The sequence below is a fragment of the Strigops habroptila genome, chromosome 3, assembly GCF_004027225.2.
Source record: "Strigops habroptila isolate Jane chromosome 3, bStrHab1.2.pri, whole genome shotgun sequence".
NCBI classification, from domain to species: Eukaryota; Metazoa; Chordata; class Aves; order Psittaciformes; family Psittacidae; genus Strigops; species Strigops habroptila.
This window is the reverse complement of record NC_044279.2, coordinates 9,419,191-9,440,721: the sequence shown is the minus strand read 5'-3', so window position 1 is coordinate 9,440,721 and position 21,531 is coordinate 9,419,191. Positions and strand designations below refer to the sequence as shown.

At 38.6% G+C, this 21,531-nt stretch overlaps 1 protein-coding gene across 2 annotated transcripts in view; it reads right to left on the bottom strand.

The window, feature by feature from the left end:
* Nucleotides 1-21,531, bottom strand: part of SEMA3A (semaphorin 3A) — a 166,520-nt gene that overhangs the window by 90,755 nt on the left and 54,234 nt on the right. For both annotated transcript variants that reach the window (XM_030480259.1, XM_030480258.1), the window contains one exon: nucleotides 7,204-7,323. In XM_030480259.1, the coding sequence (XP_030336119.1) occupies nucleotides 7,204-7,323 (120 nt within the window). The remainder of the gene's footprint in view (nucleotides 1-7,203; nucleotides 7,324-21,531) is intronic.

The window sequence follows — 21,531 nt, the reverse complement described above, 5'->3', positions numbered from 1 at the left end:
TCTTCTCAACCAATGTCATAGTGAATTATGGCTTGGAAAAAGAATTATATGCTATATATAGCTACATGTAATTGTATATAAAACTATACACTTCCAAAATGCTAGGAAGGTTATAGCTGTGCCAAGATTTATTCTATTTAACAAGTGGAAGTAAATTGTACATGTGTGAAAAGCTTGGTTTTATGCGAAGACTTTTCACACAGGGTAGCCTAAGGGACTGGAAATCGACGTCATGTGGAGCAGCAGAAGTGAAGTGTACGGGAGGATCAGGTTTGAGATTATCTTAGGAACCTGAATGTGCACAAGTCCATGGGACTTCATGAAATCAACCTGAAGGAGCTGGCAAATGAAGTTCCTGAAGAAGCTGGCAAAAGAAGTTGCTTAGCCACTGTCCATCATATTTCAAAAATCATGGCAGTCAGGTGAAATTCCCAACTACTGGAAAAAGGGAAATATAATCTCCATTTTCAAGAAGTGGAAAATGGAAGACCTGGAAAACTACAGGCCAGTCAGTCTCACCTCTGTGCCTGGCAGGATCATGGAGCAGACTCTCCTGGAAAGCATATAAGGCACATACAGAACAACAAAGTGGTTGGTGACAGCCAACATGTCTTCACCAAGGGCAAATCATGCCTGACCAATTTGGTGGCTTTCTATGATGGGGCCACAGAATTGATGGATAGGGGCAGAGCAGTTGATGCCATCAACCTGGACTTGTGCAAAGCGTTCGACACTGTCCCGCACAACACCCTTGTCTCTAAATTGGAACGACATCAATTTGATGGATGGACCACTCAGTGGATAAAGAATTGGCTGGATGGCCACACGCATAGAGTTGTGGTCAACAGCTCAATGCCCAGTTGAAGATGAGTAACGAATGGTATCCCTCAGGGGCCGGCGTTGGGACCAATCCTGCTCAACATCTTTGTTGGCGACATGGACAGTGGGATTGAGTGCACTCTCAGCAAGTTTATCGACAACGCTAAGCTGTGTAGTTCAGTTGGTACACTGGAGGGAAGGGATGCCATCCAGAGGGACATGGACATGCTTGTGAGGTGGGCCGATGTCAACCTTACAAAGTTTAACCAAGCCAAGTGCAAGGTCCCACACCTGGGTCAGGACAATCCCAGACGCAGCTACAGGTTGGGCGGAGAAGTGATTCAGAGCAGCCCTGCAGAGAAGGACCTGGGTGTGTTGGTTGATGGGGAACTGAACATGAGCCGGCTTCAGTGTGCACTCGCAGCCCAGAAACCAACCGTATCCTGGACTGCATCAAAAGCAGCATGACCAGCAGGTCGAAGGAGGTGATCCTGCCCCTCTACTCTGCTCTAGCGAGACCTCACTTGGAGTATTGTGTACAGTTCTGGTGTCCTCAACATTAGAAGGACGTGGAACTGTTGGAGTAAGTCCAGAGGAGGGCCACAAGGATGATAAGGGGGCTCAAGCACCTCCCATATGAAGACAGGCTGAGAAAGTTGGGGCTGTTCAGCCTGGAGAAGGCTGTGTGGAGACCTCATAGCAGCCTTCCAATATCTGAAGGGAGCTACAAGGGTTCCGGAGAGGGTAGAGATAGGGACTGTAGCGATAGAACAACGGGTGATGGGTTTAAACTTAAACAGGGGAAGTTCAGGTTAGATATAAGGAAGAAGTTCTTTACTGTGAGGATGGTGAGGCACTGGAACAGCTTGCCCAAAGAAGCGGTAAATGCTCCATCCCTGGCAGTGTTCAAGGCCAAGTTGGACAGAACCTTGGGCGACATGGTCTAGTTGTGAGGTGTCCCTGCCCATGGCAGCGGGTAGGGACTAGATGATCTTAACCCTAACCATTCCATGATTCCATGGTTTGCAGACTCAGGAGCCTCCCTTTTATTTTGTGATTTTGGCCACTGACCCTGCGAGATGCCTGGACAAATGCGTGCCTAACACTGAGTACCCTGTTACTTGCCATCCTCCACAGACAGGAACATCGGTACAGCAAAAAGTTCCAATACCTGAGATTTCCCACCGTAGAAGAAATCATTATCCTGTTTTTTAATGAAACAAGGTGAAGTATATCAGCCTTTAAACATCTAAGAGATGTTTTCATTTTTCCATGCAAAACTACCCAGGAACCTGAAAGAAGTGCTCTAAAATGCACCTACACTGTACATAAGCTAGAGATCTGGCTCTTCAGCTTTATTTTCATGTACTATGGTAACAGGATATCTAGTGTTTTGAAAGGTTAAAGCATCTATGAACTAAAATAGGCTGCTACACTCTGTAAACTAGACCTTCCTTTATAGGCATTTATCTGTGACTATAGTGATGCTTAGAAGTAATATGTCACAAATAATAGTTCTATCACACAACTGTTATATCACAAACATGAGAATAATCCTTTGACAGTATCTTTTTCCTTCATATTTTCTCTATGTATTTGGTAGGCATATAAATGCCATAAAAAGGTATAATGAATCAGATAGAAAATTAGCCTGAGGTGATTCTTAACTTAAAAAATCATTTGCTCAAATGTTTCACTTAAAAAACCACAGGTCAGAATCTTAACTGATGTAAACTGACACAGCTCTGCTGTCTCCAATGAAGTTAGGTCAATTTATGCCACATCTGCTACTACTGAAGTCGATGTTTCACCCTGAATTTTATATTAGATAATGAAACACACCATATTTTCTACCAGCAGTAGCACTGGTCTTTCAAGTAGTGTGTTCCTTCAAAATCATTCTCTTAGGAAAAAGCTCCTCTTCCATCACTATATACTCATATATAATATATGCAGACAGACAAAAAAGACAAATGCATACATGTATCAGAACAGGATGTCCATTACTTAGAAAATGCACTCTAGACCTCTTCTAATGTGAAGTACAGAAGAAATAAAAAAAAAAAAAAAAAAAGAAAAGTAGAAAGTGTAATTCAGCAAAATTTTATGAGTTGAACCAAAGATTTTTAAAATACACAGAGTCCGGAAAAAGCAAATATGTTACAGGTGGTAGCATTGTATAACTTCATATGCAATAACTTAATGTTTTATGTACATCATAAATCTGAACCAAATTTAGAGCTTCTTTATTGATTAAGAATGAGAAATAACCTGCATGTAAAGTGATCCCAGATCTTTTAAGTTCATGTAGTTAAAAATGGGGTTTAATCTGTTGGACAATGACAAGAAATTTGGAATTAGGAGACAATAAAAGAAGCTGGGTTAGTTCTTCAGACAGCATCTATTGATTTACCTCTGTTGAAGAAACCCTAATGTATTCCTGCTGAGGATCTGGCAAACAATTTTGTACAGCTCTTGCAATGCCTGTCTGAGCATTAAAAAAAAAGGTTCTACAGGGCATTCTCTATACCTCCACCTGTATGTAAGGGTTAAGTAAATGGAAAATCCTGTTCTTTCCTAAACAGGACTGTTCCCTGCTGGTTCACACAAACTACCCCAAAGGGAGCCCTGGGGAAAGGGAGCAGGGCTCCTGCCCCCTGCTCAGGCATGCACAGGCAGGTGCATTCTGCATCCTGTTGTGATTTTCTAGCAGGTTTAATGCACCTCTGTGTCTCTCTGCAGTTGGATTTGTTCCTTTCAAGCACAGATCTGACTTGTGTAATTTTGCAACCGTTAAGTACAACATTCCTGCACATCCAGTCTTGTTTCCTCAGAAGTCAGTGGGAGCAGAACACAGCTTTACTAATTACTTTCTTGTTTTGTCTGGTAATTGGTTTCTTGTATTATATTGCGTTATGTGGAGAGAATGCCACATGTTGCCTAACCCCGGGTCCCTGAAGTTGGTGTAGGTGTCTGTGTTAGGTCATCTCACCTAAACACAGGCACATACAACTTAGACATCTGCATATGAGCCCGTCTACCTCACTCAGAGAAAGTACAAATATAGCCTTTCCAATGGATGATCTCAAGCTTTAAAATAGGCTCTCCTTAGGTATATTCTGCATATACACATGCTACATTCTTTTTTAAATACGTTCTTTTCTCCTTACTCATGGCTTATGTGTTGAAAGTCCATTCAAACATTAACTTTATTCTTCTCTCTAAATACTGTGGTTATTCACTTGCACATCTGGAATGGATTTAAGCAAAGATTAGTCTGCTTTACTCCTTAGACTGCAGTGTAATTCACAACATATTAGGTTGTATACATTTGCGCAGATCATTTTTAATCAGATGCACAGCATGCTGTTCATATCCTTTTACCTTTTTATTATTATTTCTGATACTGTACTTCATCACACTCAATTAGACCTGCCTAGTTTCATCACTAGAAATGGTTTTCTTCAAGTATGGAATGGGGCTGAGATACACTGCTTCATATCGAAGAAATATTCTACAGATATAACAATTCATATTCCCATCACTTTATGACTACCACACAAAGTAATTTATTTCCTTTCCCCAATCATAAAAATTGTACCATATTCCAGCCTCCTGTAGCTTACTCCAATTGCTTCTAATGTCTCCTCTATCGCTTGCCACTCTTTTCTTTAAACTTTGCTTCTCCATCCTTTTCAGTTTGGCATACACTAATTTCCTCTCCTCCATCAGACTCAGGCAGGTGGGTTATATTCAGAGCTCAGATAAACAAGCAATCTTATTAGACAGCAGGTACATTTCCCGACTATTCCCCTAATCAGTTCACATTTACCTCTCTAAGTGCTTGAAAAATAAATAAGCAGATGGTGAAGTCTGTTAATTTTCCACAAGTGTTGTGGCAGAAAATGAATCTTCAGGAAATGTTTTAGATGGCAATTTTTTAACTCAAAATCAATGTCTTGCCTTTGCTTATGTTTTTTACCTTTTTTAGTATGCTAGGGAGGTATAAACTATACATGATACAGAAGCAATGGCCCTTTGACATGTCCAGTGCTGCTGTCTGACATGACAACATAAGCCATCTGGCTCTCACAGATGCAGCATGAAGGGGTGCAGGGGTTAATATTGTACTCCCCTCATTCGCAGTGTCTCTAACAGCCACTGTCACTCAAGCACCCTCCTCTTCCCCAGCTCCGGGAAGACATGCACATTTGAATTCCTGGCTGGGTGGTATGGGAAAGGAAGCAAAAGGCTCTAGCTGAGACACAGAGACAGGCCAGATTATTTTTCATTGCAAACCTAATAAATTCATTTATTCATCTGATTTTCACCTTTGCAAGGGACAGAACCCAGGATGTCTGTCAGATTTGTCAAAGCCTGCCCCACTTTCTCTCTGCATGGGCAGACCTGGGCTGAGAAGGCAGGGACCTCTCCTGCATGGCTGTCCAGAGGACACAGAAACTTGTGCCACTGGAAGGGCAGGTGGAAATGATTTCACTCATGGCTTAAGTACGAAAAGGAAATCAAAAGCTAACAGTATAAACACACTCTTGACTTCCCTGGTTTGCGAAACCTTGAAACCAAGGGTCATGAGAATGATTCAGGCAAAGGGGGACTTACAAACTTACTGCATAAATGACCAAAAAAGCAGCAACAATGTAGATTTTGTTTACAGTTAAGGGCTGCTGAAAAGAAGCTAAACCAAACATCCTTTTTCAGCTTCAGGGCCAAACACATCATTGACTCAAGACTTTCAAAATCCAGAATGTTAAACCAAGGTTGGACCTGACCTCTTATCTCCGATCATCCTTTCTATAAATCCTTGATAAAGTGTGTGTTAGCTTTATGGTACAGTCATAAAACAGCCAAATGTAGAAGTAAATGACCTCATACCAGCTATATCTCTGCAGATAGATTCACTTGGCAGATAGCCAAGAATTGATTGACACACATCTTACGGAACTAGAGTTAATTAATATGTCTACCAATTCCCAAATGGATCTCAGGAAGCAGAGAATCTGTTTAATGCAGTAAGCAATGACATACTGTGTGTGGTCAAGAGACAATCACTAATTGCCAAGAATGCATTCTGGAATAAAGCATTAAAGAATATGAAAAAAAAACCCTTTCTACTTTGCAGCTTCTTTATCCCTTCAAAACCTTATGCTTAGAATATTTTAAAGACTCATGTTTCAAATATCAAAAGACATTTTTATAGACAAAAATGCTTCCCAGACTATGAAGTCAACACTCAAAAGGTCTATTAATTTTCCTACAAGAAGAAATTCTGATTTTTAAATAACTGAGTCCTCATTCATTTAACAATGATGTCTTTATTTTCAGGGAAATCTGCAAACCTGAATTGCAAAACCATAAGGTAGCTTGAAAGAGCTGTTCTGCAAAGATCACAGAAGCTACAAGTAACACAAGTATGGACTCACCAGTAAAACATATCCATAAAATAAATGTGCTGAAAACACATCATGAGTGAAGTTCCTAAACTGAAACAGTTCATCGAGCAATACTCAGGTAAGCCAGACCGAAAACAAAGTAAAGTGGGATAATTTATATTACATACTCATCTTAACAGGAAAACAAAAGATTGGCTTTTCTGGAAAGAAAAAGTATTGAAATGGAGCACAGAGACATTCTAGTCAAATCTGCAGCCAGGAAAACTAGGAAAACTGCTTTCTGTGAGTGATATTGTTTTTCATCAGGGAAGACCACCTTTATCTATTTAGTTATGACAATCACTGACAAACAGTACAAGAGCTACTGCAAAATTTCTGCAACACTAAGCAAAAATCAGCAAGCTACAGATTGATTAAAAAAATGGGGGAAAGAGAGAAGTGATATATTATTAACTAAAAAGTAAGGAAAGAAAACCTAAGTCACATACAAAAAACTGTCAGTGTGTTAGGACAAATCTGAGAAGTGGGATTTATGAATGTGTGACACTATTTTAATTCCCAGCTGGGAGTAAGCTGCCATGGTGTCAGACTGTACTGCTGGTAGGAAACTAAAGGGCAGAGTTGGGCCCAGAATAAACACACAGGCTGAACCACTCCTCTTATAGCTGGTGTCTGTCTTGACTAAAAGAAAACCAAACGAGTGCTTTTAACTTCATGAACCACGTAGAATGAGCTTACTCATATTTATTTAAGCCCCTGGGGGAAAAGATGTAGTGTAGGAGAAAAAAGTACAGATTCTGCTGTGATTTATCAATCAGCATGTCAGCACCTGATTCAGGAGCAGGTCTTATCAGATCCACACACCAAGCCACAGAAACCAGTAAGAGTGCATTTTGGCAGGAAGAGAACACAGCTAAACACCAATAAAGATTAAAAAGAGAAAAAAGAAAAATACTGGTTTAATATAGTTTACCTCAGGATGGCTTCCAACTTCAATGTAGGTGCAGACTGGATGAAAAGCCCCTGTCCCGCAAGCGTACAAGTGGGTTTGGTTGTAAGCCTTAAGCACCTTGATGAAGTTAGCACATTCTCTCTGCAAAGGAAAGGGGGAAAAAAATGTATCCACAGAGTTAATTCAGTGATATTGACTAATGAGAGCTCTTCTGTGCTAGGGATATATAGCTGAATGAACAGATTTCAGAAGTGCGATCATTTCATGCTGTTTATAAACTTGTTTATTGTTAAGCATTTAATAAATAGCCTGATTTAGGTTCTCATTTAAATATCTTTGGCTGTCATCTAATAAAGCATCTACCCCTGAAGAAAAGATTACAGAAAACCTCCTAATTTTTGTTTCAGGCATGCTTCATCTTTGTAATTTATGCTATTGCCGTGTTTGTAAGACAAAACCCATTTATAGAAATGTGTCAGAATAAAATAATGAAGACAAATGGACCAACTGTTTGCTTGTATTCAATTAAGTAACAATTAGAAGAAAAATGGGCCAGATGGAAGGAGTTGATGAAAAACGAATCATTGATACAGCATTTCTAACAATAATATGAATGCTGCCTCACTCCCATTGTCTGTGTTTAGGGGCTAGTTTTACAAAGATGAATACATATGCTAAATTTTAATGCAATTATTGACAGCCCCTAGAATGTGAGCCTTGCAAAACTTGGACTTAACATTTTCTACCTAAGTAAATTATCCATCATGAGTAATTTTAGTTCTCATCAATTAAAAACTTAATAGCAACACTAACAGTCCCTAGTACAAACATTATCTATTATCTGTTAACAAAAATGTCATTATTAATGTCTAATGTTACTAAAATAGAAAAGTCTAACCTGATAGTCAAGATATCAACTTTTTCCATTTATTTCTTTTCATTATTATTTCAACCAGGTATAATAATGAAAAGAAATATGTCAATGCCTATGAATCAGTCTACTGACACAATTAGAAATCATAGATTTCAAATAGGAGAAAACTAAGAATGTTAAAATAAAATAAAGATTTCCAATTAATTTTGTGTTTTAAGGAAACTTTTCTACACATATTTGATGACTTTTTTGGCACAATGCTCAGCCGTACCTCTCATGTTGACCAGGACCCATGGAGACACCACCTGAGCCATAGTCTCCACAGAAATCTCATTGACTCACATCATCCACCTCTGTAACTTGCTTGATAATTAAACCAGATACTCTCAAACAGAAAATAATGGCTTTGCCAGGAAAATGCAGTTTGAGGCATGCCTTAGGCCATCACAGGGAAAAGCAGTGAACTTAGATAAAATACTGAGTCCCTGCCTTACACAAAGGACCGTACTGAAATAACATTGTTCTTCCAATTTTACTGTTTATTTGCATAATAGATAATGGCAATATATTAAAAAAAGCACGCAGAGATAAGCATATAGAATCTTACTACATCCTTGGCTTACTGCTGATAACTTAAATTAGCTTTCCAAATGAGCTGGAATAGAAAACATAGGGATAGTTAAGGTAATCCAACAGGAAAACTGAAAGAAATAGAGATGGATGTTACTAGGGGTCTCTCTTAATTCTTTCCATTCTGACCTTTCTTAATAAAAACACGCACAATTTTTGGTGCATATGTATTCTTCCTCCCACACATGCATAAACATGAACATACATTTATTATACGTATCCACAGCCTGCTTTCCACTGTCACATTGGTAGAGTACTAAGCAAATACTTGGCATAAATCATCAAAATTGCAATGTATGTTTTGATATTTTTCCTAATGGTCTTGTCCTTTGTTCTTTTTAATAAAAGAAATATGGAAAAACCATGAAAGTGTGTTACTAGTTCAATGCCTGCAAGAGCAAAAATGGGCGAATACTGCAAATTCATGTAACATTAAAAACTAGTAATATTGAAATAGATCCTTAAATTCTGATATTATGTGTTTCAGATGGAGCATCTGACTTTGACTTTACATAATTTAAAACTGATCAAAGATTTGTGCTTTATTAAATAATTCAGAATTTTCTCACTTAAGAGTTGTATCTGGTCAAATTTAATCACACTACTGTTTCAGTAGGACTGTGCTTTGCTTTTTCTGGTTTGATGTATCATGATTTTAACATGTCCTTGTGGTCTACTACTGCGTTTTATTAAAGCTTTCAAAAATTGCCCACCTGAAGAATGTGAATGTCAGAAGCCAGTGGGCACATATCTTTGCAAAATGCTGCGAGGACATGGGCTAGACCCACAGCCAGTGTGAATCAAAACAGACTGTGCTTTCAGAGGAGCTCGTGTGATTTACAGCAACGCATCACCTGTGACTCTACATGCACTCGCTAAATACTGTTCAGCAGCTTATCGGTAATATACAGCAAGAAGGTATTAGACAGCTACTATTTTAAAGGTGAGATGGAAAACCTGACTTAGTAAAGGGACAGAGTCGTCTTTGATTTCTACGGATAGAAATTAAGAAAATCATCAGCTTCACTGAATTATTCCTGAGCAGCCTAGGGGGGCTTAACACTATCATTGCTATATTTGTGTTTCAATTGTTCAGTATTGATAATAGTATGAATGTATTAATATTAGTAAAGTTACTCTGGATTTCTAATATATTTCCAAAAGCAGATTTGGCTTATTCATCTCTGCTTTTAAGCACTCCTTAATTCCTTGTACACTGTGTTTTTTACCATAGATGTCTGAGAAATAAATACACAACATAGTTAAACAATGGGGAAGGTAAATACCTACAACAATAAATCCTTGACTATGACAAATAAATTTATATAAGATTTAAAGTTCCTAGTCCAGTTCAGACTGCTCTTTTAGTTTCTCTGTGTTTTACAACTGCATAAAGGAACCATTAAGGCCTATTCAGTAAATTCTCATACACCTCCCAAACAGATTAGGTTTCTTTATATATTTTACATAGTTGTAAAAAAATAAATAAAGAGGGGTATTAAACCACAATAAATGACATCAAAGTAAAGTTACAGTTCTGATTTAAGCCCTTGTCAACTCAGGAAGTTCAAAGTAAGTTTCTGCCCTGCCTGGGAGACAGTGCTATTCTCCCTGGAACAATAGCAACAGGCGCATTGATTTCAATGGCAGAGTAATCAGATTCCTTCTCTTGTCTAATTGTGCTCAAGTACAGCTGCACGGGTACAGCATCACGTGTGGAAATGTTGTACCTGTGTGTTTGATATTCTGAACTTAGCAAAGGCTTGCTTTGTGATGGTGAATATTAGGTTTTCCTGGTTCTGGGTCTGGGACAAAATAGCTTCCCAAAAATCTCTAATATCCCAACTTTAACAGCTTTGAATGATTTGCTCAGACTTTAAATCTCAGCACACATGTATGGGGAAGATATTCTGATCAAGGAAAGTGCGTGTACATTGAATGCAATTTGGGTCTGATACTACATGAGACTTGGGTGATTGACTCCCATTTTCAGTCTCAGTTTCCCCATTCTTGCCCTCACGTTAAGACTCCTACAACGGCATTCAGGCCCCACCAGTTGTGAAACCTGGCAGACAGATCTACTGGTCCCGACACCGGTGGCTGCGTCAACTTGACTACAAGACAGCTCCCTGACCCCCCTGGCTGGAGGCCTGGAATGACTTGGGTGTCTCCACCTGGGCTTGTCCCACTTGGCAGCAGCATCGCTCCTTGCCAGACCCCCAGGCCAGCGCTATATTGTTTGTTAGTGTGAAAGTCTGTGCCAGCGGACAAGGCATTTCACTACATGATCTCAGAATGTGAGGCACTGGAAAGGAGACACAGACAACAAAAGAAACGTAGTATCTTGGTAAAATACAGCAGATGGGAGAAAATATCCACCGGAGGAAGAGGAAGTAACCCAGAGCCAGACGCTGTAAGGAACAAATTGTCAGGGAATTTAAACACTGTGTCTGCATACGAGTGCATCCCCCCAGTGCCTTTGTATTCATTTTCACTATCCCCAGGAAAGGGATGTTGTTTAAAAGGAACATATTTTGAATATATCCATATCCTTTGAATATTGTTCTTTGTCAAGTAAAACAGCTGAAGAAAATTAGACTTTTAAAAATTACTTTCCAAGTGGAAATCTTTTTTTTTCATATGTGAAAACAGGGTTGTGTGGGAGTTTAAAATACACTTAGCCTAATAATGTGAATGAAAATGAATGCAAGGTTTACAAAGTTCTCCGTCAGCAGGAAATTATTACTTGGATGGGTTATGAAAATAAGCCTTAAAGAAGAGGAGCACTGGAATCACCATAGTGAATCATTATAAATTCTTCCACCTAATAATCCTGTTTATTATAATGGACAGCTTACTTAATATTAGAAACTTTTCTTGTCTATGTAAACACAGGTTTATGACCTAAAGCTTAAGTTTACATATACATAGATACAGCAGAAAGCAGAAGTGATTGCATATGGCACGCAATGATTGAAGTAGATATTCAGAAAGAAAATTAGGTACATCATGTGGGAGTTACTGCAGTCCTCAAAACCCCAATTCATTTATCTTGCCTATCCCTGGAGAGGATTAATCTTCATTTATATTTCAATAAATGGTATAAGGTTTCCCCAAGAACTGTAGGTTCTGCCTTTGACCTTGTACAGAAGTACTTCTCTCTTAAAATCCAAGCAGCTGAGCCCCTACATCATGTTTGAGACCTTTTAGCATAGCCTGTGAGGTCTTTCTCTCTCTGTCCAACAGAGGGAACTTCTTTGGATAGCTACCTTTTCATGTTTTTATAACGTAATTGCTGGATGTGCTTCTGCAAGCCATCCTGTTATGGCATGATTGCCAATATCCTCCAAAGCATGGCCAAAGAAATGGTTCATGCTCTGTCCTGCCTCTGCTGTGTGCAGTGGCTGAAGCACTAACCCCAAAAGTGGGGTGCAATCCAGTTTTTTCTCTGCTTCAAGGAATATGGACCGCATCCCTCACCAAAGTCCACGCAGGCACTGCAAGGCTTTTCTGGGGTTAGTTTGGCACTTGAGGACACAAGGACACCCAACTGAAGCCATTCAACCTTGCATCCAGGATTTAAAAGGTCATTTAGCCACATGGAGGGAATGGTGCCCCAGAAGTTTACTGAGCATTCCTGAGTGAGAACAAGGTTTTAACTTCAGGTACTTTATAGATGTTTATGCTTCTTCTAAACTTGACTGAGAAGGTTACAAGGTTCAGCCTCTCAGTTGACAGTTTATTGAAATAAAAGCAGTTAAACCCATTTGAACCATACTGCGCTAAACGCAGCCAAAGCACCAACCCCACTGCAAATTCTGTTGTACTAAACTCCTGCTGGTAGAACGAGTTGAGAAATTAGACTGTCATATACATTCAGAGTGTGAATTAAGAGGTCCAGTGTGTCTGGGCAGAGATCTTAACTCCAAATCTCAATTCCCAATATTATATGCTATGTATGAGGGCAAAGGGCCTGTCTTGAAGAGAAGATAAAGTGTTAATGGAGTTTTCCAGAAGGACACCCACTATATGAAGATCAATATGTCTGATTTACTAACCAAACATACACACTTATTTTTAAGAGTTTTCTAATATTTATATATCAAATTGATAGAAGGGCTTATGCAGAGAGAGATTAGCCTGAAAAAATAAATTACAAAGAAAATGTCTGCAACTAAAAGCATAGGAGCCAAATGCAGAAAGATTGAATAACAAACACTACAGATATGTGGCACTGATTAGGCTGTGTTATGCAGACTTTTCCCGGACAGTTACAAAAATAAAGTCCATCCATCTGTCAAAACATCTGCTCTGCGTATGAAAATTAAAAGAGAATTTAGGTGGAGTTTATGAGTTTCCAGTAATTATCTCTCCTCCAGAAACCTGGAATTTACAGTCTTCACTCTGGATTATGGTTGCAGCAAAGAGTTTTTAATGACATCTTTTTAAGTGGAAGTTACAGGGTAAGTCCCTATGACCAACTAATATCCAGATTTTTTTCCTTATATTAAGAAATCAGTTTCTTTTTTTTAACGAACATTTATGACCATTCTGCTTCTCAGATATTACAGTAAATGCAAATGGCCAGATTATGCAGGGCCATAAGTAGAAGGCTAAATAATCCATTACAGTATCATTAGCTTCAACAGTTTTCTGCTGATTTAATCCACATAAGGATCAGACCCTGTAATACATTCTTCCTTTATTTCAGCCTTCCCACATAGCCAAGTGATTAAAATGTCACAAAGCTTTGTCTAAACTGGATGGACAAGGGGATTTAAAGCTATCGTCTAACAGCTGGACAAACAAAATAAATACGTGTTTTGTCTTTCGAATCAAAATGGATGCTTTCCATATAAAGTCCCATGAATTAGTTTAATATATTTACCTTGTTTTTTTTCTCCTTCTGTCCAATTAATTGAATTCTCAAATGACAAGGTCAGGGATATCCATGGAGAATATGTAATCCCGGACATTACTGCTGTCATTCAAATTTATCACACTGCTGAAAGATGCTCCGGACTTACCAGGGAGCTTTTAAACTTCTCTCCTTTGCTAGTGGGCTACTGCCAGCTGCAGTCAGTTCAGGCTGTATTGGCAAGGTATCTTTTCAACATGCAGCTGCATTGTTTCGAGGAAAATATTTCTGGAGTGTGAGTGCAATAAATATATGTGTGATTGCCATGCACACAGATGATCGATTCTCAGCTAGATCCAGCAAACACTTTAGCATGTCAGTAAGCACATGCAAGGAAGTCCTTTTGAGGGTGAGCTCTACATGGCATATGTTTTCACAGCTCTTGCTGCCTGTGTGCAAGTGCTTGTAAAATGCGGTAACATCATTTAAAGATTATTACCGTTTCCCTCTTTTCTATTACAGTAACGCTTAGAAAAATACTGGTCAAAGAGCACAGTCTGCATAAACAGGGTCAGGACAGGTAGGGACCAAAGGAAGTTATTCCAGTCCCGTTAAAATGCAATGTTATTTTATAATTTTAATTTATTGGAGTAAGTTAGTTGGTAACATTGCTGCAAACCTGTTGTGCTAAGTCCTGCACTGGCAGTAGTGGGAAAGTCCCCGAGTAGTAGAAGCTTTGTACAGGCCCTAATGGGTGGAGAAATCATGCCTGACACCTGTACACAATGAGATAACCTTCCAGCTGAACCTGTATAGTCAGGTGCATGATTTTAGAGCAGGGGAGGCCAGCTGGCATGAAAATATTTGCAGACTGTGATTTATTACTGTGTTCCCCTTGCAGTTTGGATCGATAACATCATTTCCAACCCTGTTTTGTCATTATTGTACCTTGCAATTAGCAGAATCAATGTTTTATAGTCCTACCCTTTGAAAAAGAGCCAGTCTGCAGGGCTGAGTAAAGCTGAGCAGCTGAAGTATTGGGGCCTGTGTTACAGAAAGCAATTTCTATTAACTTAGTTCTTGGGGATTACATTCCCGTTAGTCAAAGCCAAATAAGTGGTGTGTATTGCATCACACACACACACAAATCCAATATAAACCTAGAATATGTCTAGGTAAACAAAATACAAAATCTATGTTATTTTGTGAACTGACTTCTAAATGTACTTGCCTTCTCACCTCAGAGCTTTGAAAAAATTGATAGAACCCCAGATTCAGTGGCCCTTATATTGTATCATGATCTGGAGGACTTGACCCATCTGGAGATGTCAGAAATGACACTACCCTTAGGCATGTTAATGACTGCCAACATTGCAGAGGAACCATTGATTAATTCCATACCTAGATTTTCCTCTGCTGTCATGATGTGCCCTGAGAAATTTCAGACTGAAGGTGCTGATGAGGGTTGATAAGACATTTTTGGTTGCCTAGTACAGCTTACAGTACTTCCAGTTATCTTTCCAATTAAGTTATGCCTGTTATCTGTCTGATTTTTTGATATGACAAGAGTTCATGAGAATATTTAAAATGTATAATTTACTCAAGTTGCAGGATGTCTGCATGAATTTAAGCCATTAAATCATCACGACAAGAAAAAGAAGCCAACTAACAAAGCACATGATAAAAAAAAAAAAAAAAAAGCCACTGAAAAAAAGCAGATATATCCTGATTCCTTCAAGCCACAAAACTGCATGCCGTATTAACAAACAGTTGTATTGTCAGCACACTTGCACAGCAGATGGAAAGCTCCTCTGGTTCTTCCTTTGTGCTACTGAGGGTGAAAAACAAAACATCTCCCTGCCTGTCTACCTACCTACTTACAAATCTAGTAGTCACTACTAGCACTTGGTCATTTGGCCCAGACTTTACCACTAAGGTTAAGCATGGAGGCAGCTAAGCCAGGTGGGATACTTCCTAGGGTCTGTCCTCAAAACAGTCTTAAGCCAGAAGCCATTAGAAGTCATTAAAAGCCATGCTTTAAAGATGCCTTCCTTGACTGCACAGACTAAACACATCAGGCCTTCAAATCTTTGTCATTAGCACTAACCATCTGACCTAGCCATCTTAGGAGGTAAAATTTCTCCAGTTCTTTTCTGCATTCAGTATGTTCAAATTACAAGACGTTTCCAGTCCTTAAATCTTCATTCAGCAGATGCAGATAGTAATTTTTCTGGACCTGTGAACAGCCAGAGGGATGCCAAGAAAAGGCTGCAGCACTAAATACCTGATTTAATGACCACGTCATATTTTTGTACAGCTGGTTAATGCATAGTTAAGACAGAACAAAGTCTTTTGTGGATGCAGTCCAGCAAACATGCGGGCTTTCAGGACTTTGCATCCATAGCATGATCATTGCACATTAAACCTTTCCACCAGTGTTAGGAAGCATCCTCTATTTTGAATTGTTAGGGTTTCAGTAGTATGCACTTCCTACATCACAGAACGAATTTATTTAAGGAACAGAAGAGTATTTCACAAATAACTCAAAACATTGGGAAGCCTTGAGGTCAAGCAGAAGCCAGTTCTTTTCCGACCATAACTTTAGAACAAAATTGAGTTTGCTCTGTAGAGCAAACCTGTTCCACATTTTGGGCATGGCTTTACTAGCAAAGAAATGAACAATACTATTTGGTTTCAGTTCAAGCAGACTCACCAAGCCCAGCAGCAATTTAAGCTGCAACCACAGTCTAGATCTAAAAAATCTCTCTCATCTATCTCTTCCATCTGGGCGGGGTAATCACCCGTCTTCTGGAGAAATCAGATTACACCCCGCCTTTCCGAATAGGATCAACACCTGCTAATTGGGTGGAGTATTTCAGACAAACAGGTTGTCAAGCCTGTTATAGGCACATAAAGCACTTACTTAGACTCTGTATCAGTCAGCTTGCCTTTATTCAGCATATTATGGGCATATCCTGTAATGACTTCCACTCACAGCCACCTAAGACAAATATACTCAAAACTTCTCTGTCGAAAGTAAATGTAAAACCATGAAGTGTTGAAAGGAAGCAAAAGACTGTTGCATCTAGAAGGGACAGTTGCTTAGCAATATGTGTGCCTGTAAATAAACACACTCTGTAAGCTAGACTATGAAGTTACATGTGCCTTACTGTGGGAATACAGAAATTTGTGTGTAGATATTTAACTATTTTGACACCACAGAGAGATGCTGAACAGAGAAACCTTAAGTGACAGAAGCTTAAAATTCCCACTCAGTGAAAATTGGCACCAAAGTGCAGTTGTTGAAATGACAGTTTGCTGAGCAGTTCTGGATGGGTTTCATTAGGTTGGTTTTGGGGGGTTGATCTGGGGATTGGTTTGTTTTGTTTTGGTGATGGTGGGGTGTTTTTATATTTATGGTACATTTATAGAAACCTAATGTTTTGGGAGATGTTAACTGGGAAAGAATTACTCAAGGGAAAAAGAGATCTATAGATTATTTGATCCAACACAGATCACATCACTCAGAAAAAGAATAAACAAACAAACAAAAGGCAAGAGAGAAAGATTCAGATTCCCCTTTTATTTACTGTTCTTACTTTTCTTGTTACACCATCTTCAGAATACTACACTTTCTCTACACTGGAAAGGTTTATTTTAAAGATATCCTGTTGATATGAAGACGTAAAAACTGAACAAAGCATTAGCTTCAACATAGGAAATAATTGCATACTATTTCCTAGGTTATTTTAAGAACTTTCTCTTTAGTTATCTTACTTATTACAAGAGAAAAAAAAGACAATATTTTAGCCTGTGTGTAGCAGGGAGGAATTCAGTAGACCTGGCTTTGGTGCATGTAAGTAACAGGACTACAGAAAAACATTAGTTGTTGACTAATTTAATAGTGACATAGTGACCACATCTTGAGTATTGAGGAATGGTGATACGTGATCTTTCAGAGCAGGCCTATCCTCTAATTTTTAAACTAGCCTTCCTTTTATTAAGCAACAGAAAATACCAAAAACTAAACCAAACAAAAAAACTAACAAACAAAAAAACCAAACAAAAAAACCCACTACAAATGGAAAGAATGTGAAGCAGGACTGAAGCCCTGAACGAAAACAAGGACTACACATATTGATAATTTTTACTAGTCATCCAGTTAATGTGTGTCTCTGGAAAGAAATGCACAAAGAATAAATTTATTCTGTCCATCTTGGGATGCAATAAATCATAACAGGGAATTACCCAACATCATTTTGAAATAGCAATAGCTGGTAATTCAGCCGTAAATAAAAGTAATTCTCATACTTTGCCAAGGCCAAACTAGGGCTGATGAGGAACTTCTATTGATAGAAAATTAAACCCATAATTTTGGGTATGATTTTTCCTTCATTTCTCCTTTACTTCCCCTTTGTTAACTCTGTGACTTTGTATTTCAAAAACAACAAAGAAAACATTTCTGCAAGACTGCATTAAATCTGCTGAATATTAAGTTTCCTTCAGAAGCAAATTTCTATAGTCACACCTATAAGCAGAAAAATAAGCCCAAAATTAGAAAATTAGGTTTCTCCTTGAACTATATCAATTTGTTCCCCATACTGAAAGACTTAAATGACTTCCCATGACACATAAGTGGGTAAAATATGAAAATCTGAAAAACAGACAACTTAATTCTTCCTCTGCATAAGTACACAAGTTATTACCTTAGAGTAACTGATTTGCCTTGGTCAGTTCATGTAAAGAAATATATGCAAATGCCTAAATGAACACAAGCTGTAGGATCAACATCTGAACTAAGAGCCATAAATGAGGCTTTATGCTGGTGCATGTGTTTTGGGGGTCCATCCAAGAAATGGAGCTGGCGCAATCAGAATTTCCCAGAGGGGAAAATTCTGTTAGAGAGCTCCATGGGACTTTGAAAGACTCCAGTGTAGTGTAATTCTTTTTTACCAGGCTCAGCTGACCTCTAAGTGAAGGGGTTGTAGGTTTGTTTTATCTTTTCCCCCCATCGGTCTTTTTCTTTTGTTTGTAGTCTATGCAAAGCAGTCTTACGCAGCAGCAATATTAAAGCAGCACACTACTTACAAAATGTCTCACTCTCTCATTTCCCAAATGGTAAGGAATGGTCTGGTAAGAAATCATGCCCACATTAAAAATCATGGACAAGATTAAGGAGTGAGCAGCTCTCAAGATGATAAAACCAGCATACTAACTCGAACAGCTGATAGGAGTTGAAAGGGATATGCAGTTGCACTATTTGTATTACAAATGGCTCAAAAGTCACATTTCTTCTTATAGTAAGCAATGCTAAGAGTAAATTCTGTCCCTAAACTCACCGGGGGTCCATTGCTTTGGATTTTTTTGTGCACTTTAACCCTTCCTACTCCCAAGGGACTTTCACCTTTCCCCTTCTCCAGGCTGGAAGGGAACCTGGTTCTTAAGGCTCTGTTAAAGGATTTCAGCGCTATGCTGGAGGCAGGGAGCCAGAAATGAAATGGGGATGATGGCGAGGCTTGGTGATGGAAAAGCTGGAAATCTAGCTGTAGATGTCCTCCGAAGGAAGAACCCTGACAGAAAATGACGAATTTTTCTTTGGCACACCCGAAGGGTCAGAGTTAGTTTGACTGGAAAAATTGTGGCTGACAGATGAATTTAGAAGCAAGCTTTCTAGATCTAGCCAGCATTGTATATTTAATTTTCAGATTCCCTCTTCAGATCTTTGTTTATAATAACAGATGAAAAGAATAACTTTTACTTCCTGCCTCCATGTTCTTCTGTATTCCCTAAGGCAACAACAGCAATAAACTGAGTTAAAGGGAATAGTGTTCGTTTATTGCCAACTTTGTTTTGCCAAAGTATCACCAGATATGGCTAAGGGACACTTGCTAAGTTAAGTTACACACCACTTCTTCTGGTTCTTATTTTTTCTTCTTTCTTTCCGAATTAAATCACTGCACACTGATGGATCTATAAGCCTGTGGAACTGCTAATCTTCTTATGATTTAGGGAGGGGCTGGAAAACTTTAAAGGAAGCATAAACTGAGATAGCATATAAACATTTTGGCTTAAATTAACTATTATCATAACAAATGAGATGGTGAATTAAATTACAGCCATGTGATTCTACCTGCATGAACCATAAACTCAATAATTAAGTACCAGCCACAGTTAAATGCAAAGCAGCACGTACAGAATATAGCTATACCTATCACGTGTAGCGTAAAGAGTCCTGTTTCTTCTTAACTGGGTATAGGTTTCTGATCCAAAGTGATTCCAAATGACCACCAAGAGAACTATCAAGTGTAAAAAGAGTCAATCATAGTTGAGTTTAGGTAAGAGTTTATAACTAAGTAAAATCTAATGGCAATTAAATAGCCCAAGTAGATGTCTATCTATCTCCTATAAATTATAATACACACACAATTGTGCTGATATACTTTAGCTGTTAAGGGAAATGACACAAAAGTATAAGTCTCTGTATGGACCCGTTTGTTCATGTGTCAGAGCATACGTAGAAGCTTGCTGATACCAAGTAAAAACACTTGGTACCGTCTGTATCTGTATATCAACATTTATTTCTCACCAGAAACATCCAGAGAGAAGCCAATTTCATACAGGATGCAAAGCGTGTATCTGTCATCATGTAGCTTGTCCTATGTGACTTTGTTAAAGTACCCACTGAAATTTTAAAGATTTACACATGTCAAGGCCAGAAGGGGCCATTTTGACAATTGAATTTCAGCTGGGATCTTTAACAATGGCTAAATAAATTAGATAGTCAAATCACACTTGAAAACAACATCCTAAGGTGCCCTTCAGAAATACATCTTTAAAGCTTTCAAGTCATAGAAATCTATCATAACCTTTAATAGGGATTTATTTGATTAATTGTGCACCACGTGAACTACTGCTATGGTTCCTCAGCCAAATCTAGCACAGACATGTATCAACTAAAGGGCAGCCAAAACTTTTAAAACAAGAGCAAATTAATAGTTTCAGGACTAGATGGGCTTTTCAGTCAAGAAGCTCTCCCTACCCTATCCCTACCTGCAAAACTAACTAGTGTTTCTGGTAACTTTTGTAAGCCACCCAAGCTTTGCTTTGCTGGTTTATAACACTCCAGGAATGTCAAAGCAGAATTATTTAACCCATATGTAATGCGGAGGTTGCCATGTGTTTCTGCTGGGTCCCAGGTGCCTGTGAGATCTTAAAATCAAAATACTGAGTCTCACTAGTGAAGGATATGACTAGCATCATGTCTGTACTGCAAGTTCAGTACAAAAGCTGCGAAGCATTCTGTAGAGACTTTGTCTTCTTTGATCATTTCCAAGGTCTGGTCAGGAATCATGAGTAATAGTCACAGGACTTACAGCAACCAGAGAAGATCAAATGAGAGACTGAAATCCAGAATAACAAGAAATCCTCACAGAATTGCTCATTTAGTTAAATTACGTAAGAAAAATATCTTGTTATTTATAGTCTTTAATTTTTTATGAACTATGTTATTTTGGTGCTCATGATACTTTATACTGAGGAAATGGAAATATATTGTAATACTAAAGTACTTACATGGGACAGTAATTACTATTTTATTGGAAAAAAATCTGTATGTTGTGGGAAAGTGTAGCAGTTAACTTCTATCAGAGAAATCCTGCTGTAAGTATTGCATAACCAGGGGAGTCTTTCAGCCTCTCTTCTCAACTTACCCATATAAGAAAAGATCCAAAATACACTTTAAAGGGTTTATCTACCTATACAGTGAGCAAAGCTTCACTAATTAACATGTATTAATCCCTTTAAGAAACAGATATGAAAATGACCGCTTAAAGAACAAAGGGATATCAGGAGAGTGGGAACAGCCCAAGACGGCCGCTCTCCTCAAATCCCACTTGGACCGTCCTGAGCTACAAACTTGCTGTGCCTAGATTGGCCTGACTGACAGCATCAGTGTAAGGAATCCCTCTGAAGGGGTGACAGTAAATTA